The sequence below is a fragment of the Takifugu flavidus genome, chromosome 9, assembly GCF_003711565.1.
Source record: "Takifugu flavidus isolate HTHZ2018 chromosome 9, ASM371156v2, whole genome shotgun sequence".
Lineage (NCBI taxonomy): Eukaryota > Metazoa > Chordata > Actinopteri > Tetraodontiformes > Tetraodontidae > Takifugu > Takifugu flavidus.
This window is the reverse complement of record NC_079528.1, coordinates 6,904,255-6,917,053: the sequence shown is the minus strand read 5'-3', so window position 1 is coordinate 6,917,053 and position 12,799 is coordinate 6,904,255. Positions and strand designations below refer to the sequence as shown.

General features: G+C 43.9%; 1 protein-coding gene across 9 annotated transcripts in view; it reads right to left on the bottom strand.

Annotated features, from left to right (window-relative positions):
* Window positions 1-1,594: 1,594 nt before the first annotated feature.
* The window catches only part of rapgef2b (Rap guanine nucleotide exchange factor 2b), a 61,090-nt gene continuing 49,885 nt past the window's right edge, over window positions 1,595-12,799 (bottom strand). For 7 of the 9 annotated variants that reach the window (XM_057042672.1, XM_057042675.1, XM_057042676.1 and 4 more), the window contains 12 exons: window positions 12,311-12,551; window positions 11,849-12,232; window positions 11,547-11,758; window positions 11,002-11,125; window positions 10,552-10,575; window positions 9,204-9,427; window positions 8,821-8,988; window positions 8,309-8,458; window positions 7,501-7,702; window positions 6,787-7,310; window positions 5,685-6,083; window positions 1,595-3,876 (listed from right to left, as the gene is read on the bottom strand). In XM_057042672.1, the coding sequence (XP_056898652.1) occupies window positions 5,731-6,083; window positions 6,787-7,310; window positions 7,501-7,702; window positions 8,309-8,458; window positions 8,821-8,988; window positions 9,204-9,427; window positions 10,552-10,575; window positions 11,002-11,125; window positions 11,547-11,758; window positions 11,849-12,232; window positions 12,311-12,551 (2,606 nt within the window). In that variant the 3' untranslated portion in view covers window positions 1,595-3,876; window positions 5,685-5,730. The remainder of the gene's footprint in view (window positions 3,877-5,684; window positions 6,084-6,786; window positions 7,311-7,500; window positions 7,703-8,308; window positions 8,459-8,820; window positions 8,989-9,203; window positions 9,428-10,551; window positions 10,576-11,001; window positions 11,126-11,546; window positions 11,759-11,848; window positions 12,233-12,310; window positions 12,552-12,799) is intronic. The other 2 variants (XM_057042674.1, XM_057042673.1) reach the window with 2 other exon arrangements.

Sequence of the window (12,799 nt, the reverse complement as noted above, 5' to 3'; positions counted from 1 at the left end):
ACACACTCCACACATACATCCATTCCCATCAGCTCCAGCGATGTTGCCTTCATCCAATTTACCATGACAGAACTCCAGACAGGCCCATAATATGACCCACAGCTCTTCTATTGAACACGGTCGTCAACTTTGCGCCTGAGCTTCACTTGCACGACCAGGCAGCTATCTACAGAGGAGCACTGGCTGCCTGTTAACGCTTGATAAGGCCGCGTTGCCCTGGGATAGACCGGACAGTTGCATCTGAAGGCATTTCAGGGACGACAGTGCCCCCTTGTGGCCTGAAGGACGCAACACAATTACCCAGTCTCAGGAACTTTCTTTCCTAATTCCAGGCAACAGCGTCGCTTGGAGTAATTTTCGATTGTTCTTCCGTTACACATCTTCCCGTTTGTCAGTCACAATTATCTGTTGAACGCAGTCGACAGAAAATAGAACATTTCTTTGTTTATTTTGGACTGAGAACACAACAGGAAAACGCGTTTGTGCAAATTAGGAACGAAATCCTAAATTTCAGACTGTGTGAAGAACAGAAGGGTTAAGTGAAGGACTGAAGCATGGCTGAAACAAAAGAAATAAAATGCATCCCCCCCTGGTGGCAGGATCCAGTAAGGGAAGAGGGGAAAAAATAACGGAATTCCTCACCCGGGCTTCAGATACCAGATGATGGATTTATGCCTTTCAAAATAAAATATCAATTTTTTTAAAGGAGAGGAAGGAAGCAATTACACTTGAATTGCCAAAAATCTATTTTGCAGCAAGTTTGTCAGCTCTTGCAGCCAATGTTGCTGCAGGAGTTTTCCTTTGTGGTGTTAACACTGTAAATTGTGTGTAGTTACACAAGCTTTTGTGCACTAGAATGATGAAGGCACCTCCTCATCCCACGCTGCAGGACTGCGCCTCAGTTTTTGGTGATAGTGGTGGGCCAATTATTCACTTCCATTATTCGGGAAGCGTGGAGTGTGGACCTGGGACACAGCGTGTTCCATCATGACAGATCAACATTCAGGATGTCGAACTGAATTAGAATAATTCAGTTATTGCTGATGCACTGCGGCGGATCAGGACTGGATACCGGGTGAGGAAGAGAAGGAACACAATAAAAACATGAGGTTGATTCGAATCTGAAAGCAAATCAGCAAATGTGTCTTCTAACCCTTGATATTTGTTCATGTTGAGCTACAGAAAGAAGCTTTTGACGGGCAGATTTGGAATATTGAAAAGGCACAATGAAGAACGACGGTTTATCACATATGTAATTGACCTCATACATGGCAAATAGTAAGTTACTCGTCAGCAGAAAACATGAAATTTTTAAAAAAATATATAATTATGCATGGTAATTATTTATGACCACTGTGTCCGGTTCGTTGAAGAGAAACACCCCCCTTTAGCGACCAATTGTGAAAATGTTGACATTTATTTTAGCAGGTAAAATGCCTCTCTAGCAATCATTGGAGTTATTTTAGGATTTTATTTTCAAAAAATATTTTGTTTGTAATTTTGTGCTAACACGAAATACGTATTTTTTATATAGACACACACAAATGATGGAAAAAAGAAATTAAAGATGCAGAAGAGATGTAAAACCTAGGTGTTGATTCTTTATGCAGTATTTATTGATTCCCAGCTTCATATAAACTGGATGTTGAGGCATAAACATAGTACATTTGAACAAAAATATAACCAATATTTACAATTGTTGTATTAAAAATACAAAAACAACTGATACATACTCCACCAATTGTCTTTTTAAAAGACATACAGGTCAAAGTAGTACAAGAAAGAATGAAGAAAAAGGTCACCAGCTAAATGTACATTTCTCACTGACATCACACATCAAATGGAGTAGCAGTTCTACCTACTACACTTATCTTTACGCTTGTACGTTTTTGTGCAACTTTTTGTTTTCCGAAATAGGACCGAGCCCGCTAAATATGCACATTATCTTCAGAGTTGAATGAAAACTGAATGATTCATGTTACCACTGTATTACAAACAAATTATTAACAATCTATCTGCAGCCATTACAAAAAAAGTACGATAACAAAAGAAGATCCAGGAAATCATTAGTGTGTAGTCACAGAACACTGTGGAAAACACTGCACTCATTCATCTTTTTTTAATCAGTTTGTAGTTTTCATGACTGATCAATGTGATCAGTGCAACTCAGTGAAAGAAGAAAACAACAAAGTTTCTTTTTGTTCTGATTGGCAGCCTTGAATATTTCCTTCATGTCGGGGGCGAAACCAGAACAAATCCTTCAGTCGTGGCCGGCGGTGGCGAGATATGCTGAGGAGCTGGACGCGGCGTTAGCGATATACATACGGTGTCCGCGGAGCTGTAACAGAGGAGCTTCTGAGGATCAGTCTATTAACACAACAGCAGCGGGAGGAGCACTGCGACACCCACTGGCCACAGGAAGAATAAAAACAATGTTCAGAAATGTCCAGTTTCATCTTGTACCGAGTCTCGACTCGTCTGGGGAAGGATCCTGGATAAGGCATTTTCACTCCACTATTGCTTGATTCAAAACTGCTCATGGAACGAGTGATTTGTGATGAACGACAAGCATGCAACGAAACCTATGCAATCATGGCATCATAAGGCGCTTCGGACATTCACAAAATGTGTCATGGTGTTTTCAAGAAGCCAAATCTGGTTCTGCGTTGATATAAGACTGTACAAGATCCTTCCTAGAAACAGTCAGCTGGGGGCTCGCATGCATTTTTACACAGCTTCTGTGACGCGCCGCCGCCGATGATGACGATGATGACGATGATGATCCCCTCCGCTAAGCAAGTGCTGGCTCAGTTTGTACATGAACTCAGAAATTCTCATCTGATTACAACAGTCCTCCAAAAATGTCTGACATCAGCTGGACATCTTCTCTGCTGCAGCTGCGCTTGTGATTTAGTTACTGGGTGTAACACAAAGTCCGACACGTCCGCTCAACCAGCTCTGTGCTTTTAGATCTCACCTACAGGCCAGTTACACAACACTGTTCTGTCATTGTAACAGCTGGGAAGTGGATAATGGAAGGCTTTAGAGACCAGGCGAGCTCTGGTATTGAGATATGTTCACTCATAGCCCAGTATCCAGGTTGAAATATCTGGTAGAACATTGAAAATTGTGCTGAAAGTGCTTGTTTTAAAAATCCATGTGTGGTTTTACATGATACTGTGTGTGTGCGTGTGTGTGTGCACTGTATGTGTAGGTTCCGTCTACTGGCCGCCAGGCTTTTAAACCAACCCACAATAAGCTTTCCCGTGTAAAACATGGGATAATACTGGATGTAAAGTTCAAACACAGAGATGAGCTCACTTCTCTTTTCTGCCCCCAGAGTGCAATTACAAAAAAAAAAATCTAGAAGCGTCAGTTCTGTCTGTCTTCACTTGTTTTTAAGGTAGGAAATGAGAAAGTGCAGATGAATCTCAACACGACATGATGCTGTTGTGTTAACAGGTGAGTCTGGAGTTTTCTTCACTTGATGGAGGCCGTCTTTACGAACCAATGTGGTTGCTGCCTTTATGTAGCCAGGTCGACCCCGCTCACCCTCCCGGCAACAGTTAGCCTTCTGTAGTCCGTTTGGTCTCCCCAAAAGTGCCAGGCATTTAGTTATTGTCTTTGACCTCTATCTCTTCTTCACAGTATTTTTCTTCTTCTTTTTTTTGCATGCAGGGCCATTCAACCCCCTGATGATGCTTAAGGCGGGGGAGGGAGACGAGGAGGCAGGCACATACGTAACAGATGATAGCTCCACCGGTTCTGTCTCTGTCAGTCCCGTTAAATTCCGCGCATCCCAAATTTGGAGGACTTCAAGTTACTGCAAAAGGAGTTCCAGTGTGGCCCCTCAGACCGCGGACACCTGCTCATCATCTGTAAAAAGAAAAAACAAACCAAGGATTTGTAACTGTCATGTTCACGTTTGTCGGAACACAAATGTTGAGGTGTTGGGAAAGTCTGACGCTCACTAGAGGTCAGGAAGGTGCCCCGGTCAAAGAACAGAACCTCACAGGAAAGGAAATGGATGAATGTGGTTACCTTCTTCCTGTAGCGTGTACAAATATAAAAATGCAGCCTTGACCCGTTTTTAAGCTATCGACACAAGTAAATGAAGCTGCGGCTGCATGCGGTGTAGTCACAAGCTGCTGGAACCTTTCACTTTTCATGCTTGGTTATGTTGACACAAAGATTCTCTCATCAATCTGCACCCAATACCCCGGCATGACAAACTCAGCGTGCCATGGCATAGTTCTGCAAACGTGCTAAATGTGGGAAACCTTCACTCAGTACTTTGTTGAAGCTGCTGTGACATCAATTACATCCTTCAGTCTTCTTAGGTGTGACACTCCTGGATCTGAGGATATTCTGACATTCCTCTGCAGATCCTCTTAAGCTCCCCCAGGCTGGACAGGGACTGTCTGTGGACATTTTCAGGTCTCTAAGCCGCACCTGGGCTGTCTTGGCTGTGCGCTCAGGGCTGCTGTCTTGTTAGAAGGTGAACCTTCGGCCCTGTCTGAGCCCCTGAGTTCTCTGGATTAGCTTTTTATTTAATATATCTCTGGGCTTTCATCTGCTCTGTCTCCCTGTCCTGGCAGCAGAAAAACAACCCCACTGCATGATGCTGCCACCACCATTCTTCCCCATAGGGACGGTCTGGAGAAGGTGAGGAGTGGTGCCTTGTTTCAGCCAAACATGATGAATCTGACCTTAGAATTAAGGCCAGATAGTTGCATCCTTGTTTCTACAGGCAGGTGCATTTTTGCAAACTAAAGATGGGCCCAGATTGCTCAGCCAGGTCTGATAAGAGTCCCAGATGTTGAGAACTTCTTGCATTTCAGTCCACTGTGCTCTTGGAAACCTCCATTGCAGCCTTTCTTAGCTGTGTGCCTCGTACGACCCCGTCCTCGACCCCAGTTCTTCTCCCTAATGTGTCTTTCCAAACCATTTCCCCATCAGCTGAATTTTTCAGGGCAGGACTCAATCAAGGTGCAGAAACGTCTCAAAGATGATCAGAAGAAGTGAAATAGAAGACCCCAATAGCTTAATTTTGAGTGTCATAGCGCTAAATACTAAAGGGTATCGAGTATAGATTGGTGAAGGAATGCTTGATTTAAAAAACAAAGTAAAAATCTCGGCATAAACTTGCAGCATAACTAAATACTAAAGAATGAAAGGGTCTAAAAAGCTTCTGACTACACGAAAAATGGTCAGAGGATTGGAATATTTCACCATGATGAAGATATGATAAATCATTCAAAGTAAACAACAGGCGTGCTCATCCCAGTGTTGCTGTCATGGAGATGCAGGTTGGTGTCAGGTGTGTGCTCGTGAAGGTGGAGGGGGATGCAGATGACACTGTGCCTGCTGATGGATGCTGTTCAGCAAGAAGAGAGGAGGCAACAGCAGGATGTGGTGGAGTGCTTCCAGTCTGACCAGTATGACCCATGCATGAGAATAAACGGGGTTAAAGGTGAGGGTCCCACTCTAATTCAACACCTCCCAGCTCATCAATACCAAATGAAGTTCAGTATTTCTGGTTGAAAACTGTTAACTGGAGCGGGACATGGTCCTGAAGAACATGTAAAGACTTGTGTGGGGAAATGGTCTCAGTCCAAGTGTTTCTGATGACATGCAGGATCATTGCAGTGGGGGGGGGGACCTAATAAATCACTTTTACCTGCCTGAGAGAGAGAGGGGCCCTGCCTGTTAACTGCTGTACACACACTGTCATGGTCTGGGACTCCCTGCGGTGTGTTGTGCCACTGGCTTTGCCTTCCTCAGAGCCACTACTTTGGAAGACTTGGACTCACCCTCCTCTTCCTCCTCGGCCTCTTGGTCCTCAGCTGGTGAGCGTGTGCGTTGAAGCCGTTGGTGGGCCTTGTGGGAATCTGGCGACTGTGTGACCATGCGCGAGCGCTGCAAAGCTGTTGTGTAGTCCGGCGGCCGGCGGCCCGTGTGGGTTAACGTGGACGTGGTAGCTGTGGGGGGTTGCTGGTGCCCATCTCCGAGGTCAGAGATGGACAGGGCAGTGTAGCCAGGGGGCGTTGGGGGGGGCTCGCGGTAGCGGCTTTCTTTTCGTGCTGAAAGACAAAGAATTAGAGATGAAGATAGCAAAACTCCAGCGTATAAAGGCCATATTATTGAATCTACTAGAACTATGACACTGGAAACATTCAGTTTCACAAAGGAGAGTAATAACTTTATAAATCCTGAACACAGTTCTTGTCAAATCACAACAGGAGAAGCTTTGTAATGTATTTATGGTCTCATTGAAGCGTTTGGATGGCGCTTTAGTATCTGTAGAATCGTGAGCCAGCGAAGCCCTTATCAGCTGCTTGCTTTTTTATCAAACACATCCTCCGAGGCCACTCAGTGGCTTCTGGCATATAAATCTGGCATGCCGACATTTTATTAGTGTTGTAAAAGCAATAAAACAGCAGCCATATAGATAAAACCAGATTGCTCAGCCTAACAGGAGAAGAGTGAACAGAACAGAACAGACCGACAACATTAGAAGAATTTTAGTTTAGGATTCTGGGAAGTTATGGCTCTTGCGAACTGCCTCTGATCACAAAAGAAACAAAGGGCATAGGGAGCATTTTATTTCTAATTATTTTATGTTTTCCCACCAAACCTGTGATTATTAAAACATACTTCCTTGAGTATGTGCGATATGTGTAATATTCCATATAAAGTTAAGCTGCCAGTTAATGTGTGAATAATTTACTGGTCAAAACTGTTTACACTTGTATTAATTAACAATTAAAGCAGTCTCTCACTCACAAAGTAGGCCTTTACCCCCAGCGGTGATGGGGGACGGGGAGGGCCGGCCGAGCTGCTTGGCCTCCTCTGATCCAGTGGATGTGATGCTACTTGTTTCTGGGTCAGCATTGATATCTTTTCCACCTCTCCTCTTAATGGTCCCAGTATCACCCTCAGAGTCTTCTCCCCAGTATGCAGCCGAAGATGAGGAGGAGCTGGCAGATGCCCAACTCCCCCTGGCTTGGGCTGCCCAGAGAGCAGCAGATCCCCCGAGTAAAGAGTCTGGTCCTCCGGGGGGAAGTCCACCAAGGCCACCACCGCCCCCACCAAAGGCTAAAGTCTCCCAGCTGCGACCCTGCTGCATGGTCTGGATGTTGTCATGGGACCCAGAGGAGCAGGAGGTCCAGGAGCCGCGGCCGCTGTCTGCAGCGTCGAGGGAAACGCGATCTCCCTGATCCTGAGTCAGCTCCTCTGAACTGGGAGAGGAGAGAACTGTGGGGCAGCCGGTGTAAATGCCCCGACAGTCCTGCATGGATGAGTAGGACCTGTAAAACAACACCAGTAAACCTTTATGGTCCAATAAATCCATCAGAGCAGTTATCCCCTCATATGAATTTGAAGGTGTTTCAAAATAGGAAAAAGATCAATGTAATTAATATTCCCATACTAGAAACAGTCACTTTGCATATTTTACATTGGCCCCTGACAAACTAAAGCAATTTTATGTCTTCCTACCCCAGGCTGTACTGGTCAGGATCAGTGGTGGCTCTTCGCTCCAGCCGCGACCCACCAATGTGCGACTCCCCAAGTCCACCAGAGTGACGGAGTCTCCTCTCATCCTGAGCCATGTCAAAAGACGAGTTGCTGACGAGGCTGGAGCGAGAGGAGATCTCACTGTGGCCCGAGTCCGAGTAAGCATCTCCCATTCTTGTGTAACCTGGAACAGAAGGGGGGTAAAATATTATTCCCAAGCTCTCACTCTGACCTGTTCCACCTCTGAACACTACAGAGTTTAACTCTCAACCTCCACTTAAAAATCTTATGTCAGTCATTCACGTTAAATGAGACATAACTAAAAAATTATAAAATAATGGAAGAGGACCGTTTCCAAGCATGCCAACTGGCACTTGCCCAGTGAAAGAGCAATTTACTGTCAGGTTCGGGGCTTCTGCACTGCTGACGTGAGGATTTATATAAGACCAATTATAGAACTGTGAGAAGTCTATGTATCAGCATATATGGCCTGAGTAATACTTTCAATTCTGTCTGTACACATGTAAACTAGTTCAAAAGAAGCACAAATAAACATTGCTACAGATGGTCAGGGTGCTGCCCTTGCTTGCTAACTAGTTTAGTCCATCTAAACTGGTTTACAACGTTGACCAGATGATTTAAACTCTACAGTGAAACACATAACAGCAACACACGTTTGATCGAAAAGGTGTAATGTGCTTTTATATCCACCAGGTGGCATCTGTGATACATCTAGTTGATGTGAAGGAGAACAGAGGAGCTGGTGGTGGAGGGAGGATTAATGGCTTACCCTTCTTGGGCGAGCTCTGAGGGGAGGTGGGTGGGGAGGAGAGTTGAGAGGAGGCGTTGGACATGGTGTCCTCTGGCTGCCTGCGGTGCCTTTCATTCCCCTCCTCTGACAGAGACAGAATCTTCTTCAGAGACTGAGGAGAGCTGGTGCCTGTGGATGTGTAAAAGATGAATTAGCATGAGGAACACAGTCAACCCCTGAAGGAAAGAGAGGAGGCTAAACTGGCATTGTTTGTCCTTTTTTTTGTTCAGATTTGTTCGTGATTTCAGACTACCGCTAGGTGGCAGCAGTATCACAAATGTTTGTTGGTCTAAAAATGAAAAAAGACCACTAAAATGTAGGAATACTTCTTTTCACTTAACCCACAAATAGAAAGCAAAAATTGACAACCAATATACACAATGTTCCATTTACGCCACAGTTAGGACCACATGTTAGATTTACTTTTCAAATTAAAATGAAACCACTGAACACAATCAAAATAAAAATGTCTTATCAAAAAGGTTCCATACCAAATGGTGGCAGATCTTTAACTGGGACTTTCTTCCTGGATGGGTAAAGGGCTACAGCAGGAACCTGCAGGGCCTGGTTTCCTTTGGCCAACTGACCCCTCTGCTGGCTGGCAGCTCTTGATACAACAGGTGAGGTGTCTGGTCTTTTCCCACTAGCATTCTTAGGCACTGTTAGAGGTTGGGAAATGTATTTTTTTATTATTCTAATGTTATATGTGAGAGTAAAACCTATTAGAGGCAACACTTCTATATGCTTTTAATGCTTTAACATTTTAACATTAACGTCAATATTAAAAATGACCATTCTAGGGTTTCAGTGTCTGAATTAAATACGTACTTCAGCAAATCTAAAGTCTTGAATTTAAACTGTGCTGCACACTCACATGTGCTGATGGAAGGTTCACATTGAAGGGAAAGTGTCTGCAGACTGTCCTCATTAGTCTCTAGGCTGAGTTTGGACAGGTACTGCTTGACCTTCCTGGCCATCTGGGCATCCTCGTAAAGCTTTTTGGCATTCAGGAAGGAGCTGCGGCGTACACGCTTCTTGTGCCCTCCTGTCTGGGTGACGTCAAGCACTGCTGCATTGGCACTACCTTGGCTCAGAGAACTGTTTACGCAGCCAGCCACACACGCAACATGAACAGGAGCAGATATACAGGCACGGACGTAAGACGGACAAAAAGAAAACAGACAAAATGCATTATAATACAGGTTGTGCCAGTTTAATTGTAATACTAGAGGGCTACGCAGAGAGGTATGTAACGTTCCGCATGCAAAGAGCAGCTTTAAGCATTTCTGTTAACTTGAAAACATTCCAAACATTCCAGACAGTGGGGGAGCAGGTGGGTGAGGAAGGATTGAGAAAACAACAGGGAGAAACAAAGAGGGAATTCTGCAAAAGTAGCATGAACATAGTCTACATTTCTGTGGTCAGACCTGGAAGTAGACATATTTAATGCTTAACAAACGATGTCAGTCAAACAAAGGGCATGATAGTGACTCACTGAAAAGTCACGTTAGTTCGATTGAAAGTCATCTCTTAAGAATTTTCACAACTGCTTCTATTATGTCCAGTAGCTTATAGAATTCTTAATACTGCATGGATGCTAAACCATTCAAACATTTTTAAGCATTTGGGCTTTTTAAAAATCATGCTAAAATGTTCATCCTGTGCCGACACCCTGTATTTTCAAGATTATTTAAATAACTATAAATCCATTTTCCCCATAACTGCAATCTAAAGTCACAGTGGTCTTCCCATAATTACAAGAGGCTCAATGCGTTTCTATTTAAAAGTCAAAATAAATGCCTAATGCAAAACAATGTCCTATTTGACCACAAGAATGTAAAGTATGATTTTCAAAAAGACAATATTAATATTTGTAGAATCTCTGGCTGTTTGAAGGCAACAAAAATAAACGTTAAGCTGACCAGAGCAGCATATATACTGCAAAAACCAGAAAGGTCACATTTGCTCTTACAAAAACTAGAGTTTAGTTGAACAATAATTATTGTTTGTATGTTTACAGTATAAAACAACATTTAAAATAATCCAGGCTCCTGTACTGTTAGCAATAGTGACCTCTCTTTCATTGGATAGCTTTCAGTTAGGCTCAAGCGGCATTAAAGGGCAGATTCCATTCAAAGGTTTGGATGCAACTGACGCAGAAGTGGCAGAAAACAGGCTCTGGATGCAGGGAGGGCTCTAGGTTATACTGTCAGCAGACTTACCCTAAACTTCTCCATTTCTTCTTCCTAGAGGGTGGGCCCATGAACAGAGACGCATGGAGGGAAGGGGTGGATGGGTAGAGAGAAGAGAAAAGGAGACAAAGCTTAGGAAAGGAAAGACCACCAAGACCACTGAGAGGAAGCAGTTTCACCAAAGACCCATGTGAAAAAGAGGAAATCAAATGGTAACACCAGTAGGAAGTCCCATAATTTGAGACACACTTTGATAGTGGCACTGTGCACATCATATGGCAAAAATATGTAAAGAGGAAACAGCTGCCAGAGGGAATACTTGTCAGAAGAAACAGCTGCAGGACAAAAGCGTGATGCAGAGACCTTGACTGAACCATTGTGACCTGAATAACGTCTCAGAGCTCGCTCAAGCACCGTGTCTCCAGAGAAGCTAAAGTTTCAGTAATAATCTGGTATGTGGCTGCAGATTTATCACCCTACCTGGTCCGGAACATGAGGGCTGGGTCCATGTTGACAGAGGCCATTCGTCCAACATGGCGAATTTCTTTGGCGATCATCCTCAGCTTCTCAAAGTTTACAAGGCCGTCCACTTTAGAATCATTCCCTGACAAGTACAGAGCAAATGGAAAATGAAAAACAATTCTTTTCACACTGCACAGATGACCAAACTAATACAAAACAGAAAACCAGATATCCATAAAGCCAGGATAAGGGTGCGGTTCAAGTCAGGCGGTATGCTGCAGGGAATTACAAACTGTTTTTCCCTTGCATCTTCTGGAGTGTATATTTTGTGATTAAGATTGTATATTATTGTTTATTCATTGTATTTGTATTATATGAATAGTGTTACATTTTCTCTTTACTTGTTTTACTGTTTTTTCTGTGAGTTTGTGGAGGTTCTCTCGGGTCCTTTGGCCTCTTCCCTCATTCCAGAGTAACACAGGTTAGGTTTACTGGTTTATTGTTCTTACTGGTTACTACTATAGTGTTAAAATAAAACATATATTGCATTTTCTAAATTCTACCTTCATGTAGGAAGGTGAGGTCCTTTTTGATGACGGGGAACAGGGGGATGATTGGAGGCTGGAGGTTTTGATTGTTGAGCACGTTTCTGTACTTGGCCATGTTTCTCGACGGGTCAAAGAGGTCTTGAAGGTCCCCAAAGAGTTTCTCGTATTTGCTGGGCACCTTCTCCCATGTTCCCCTCAGTCTAGACACTGGAGCCAAGTTCAACCCACTGTGAACAGAGACGTGATGCATGAGAAAGAATATATTATTTATAGAATTGCAAAGTATTCCAGATTGCCAGAGTTTACTGCATACACACCTAATGATGGCAAACATGGAGCTGAAGTTCTTGCACTCCCGGCAGTGCAGAGCAATTTTGATGAAATGCTTTATAGTCTTCATGCGTTTGAGCTGATTGGGCTCCCTCGTCACCTCTGTGGCCACCCAGAAGGTCTCGTGGTTGATGGCCTCCTCAAAACGCTTCAGGCTGGCCGAGCTCAGCTTCGATCGCAGCTTAAACAGGTCGTCGATGTACTCTGTGGGCTCGATGGCGCAGAATAGTTCGAAAGCTCGCATGGAGAGCTGCGTGGCAACCTCAACCGTGCTGAGCTGCAGCAAAGAAATCTGGCTTTCTCGCAAGAGATCCTGAGCGTCCTCATCTGAGCATAACGTCTCTGTCTCCATGTTGCTCTTCAGGTAGTATCTAAAGAAAGAGGGAGGGAAATGTTACGGGGGAAATGTGGACCTCAGCAAGGTCATTATTTTGAGGTTGCATCATTACCTGCCACTCAGCTGAATCCTGTCAGCGAGTTTGGACAGTTGGTCTGGAAGCCGCCTCTGTTTGATGACACCCTCTGGTGTGACAGATACTTCACAAAGAGAGTAAGCATCTGCTGCTGCAGTGAGGGCAAACTCCCTGATAGCCTGAGCCACCACTTCTTTAGCCGTCGTGTCTTTCCCAATCATGATGTATCGAGACTGCTGATCCGCCTTGAAGACTCGTAAAACCTGATCCGTCATATCTGGAGAAACACATAAACACACGGATATTGTCATGCTGAGCGTACACTTTCCCAGCACTACATTTTAGGAAAAGCACAGATGTGCATTTAGAAGGAAAAAATATAAACTCATTTATTCAGAAATGCAACCCTACGAATCATATGAACTAAAGTAATTTATTAAATCAACACCCTTCTGTTCCTGTAAAAATTTCAAAGGTCACGACTGTCAGCTTGACTGAATTATTGCTTGTAAGTATGAAAAGCAG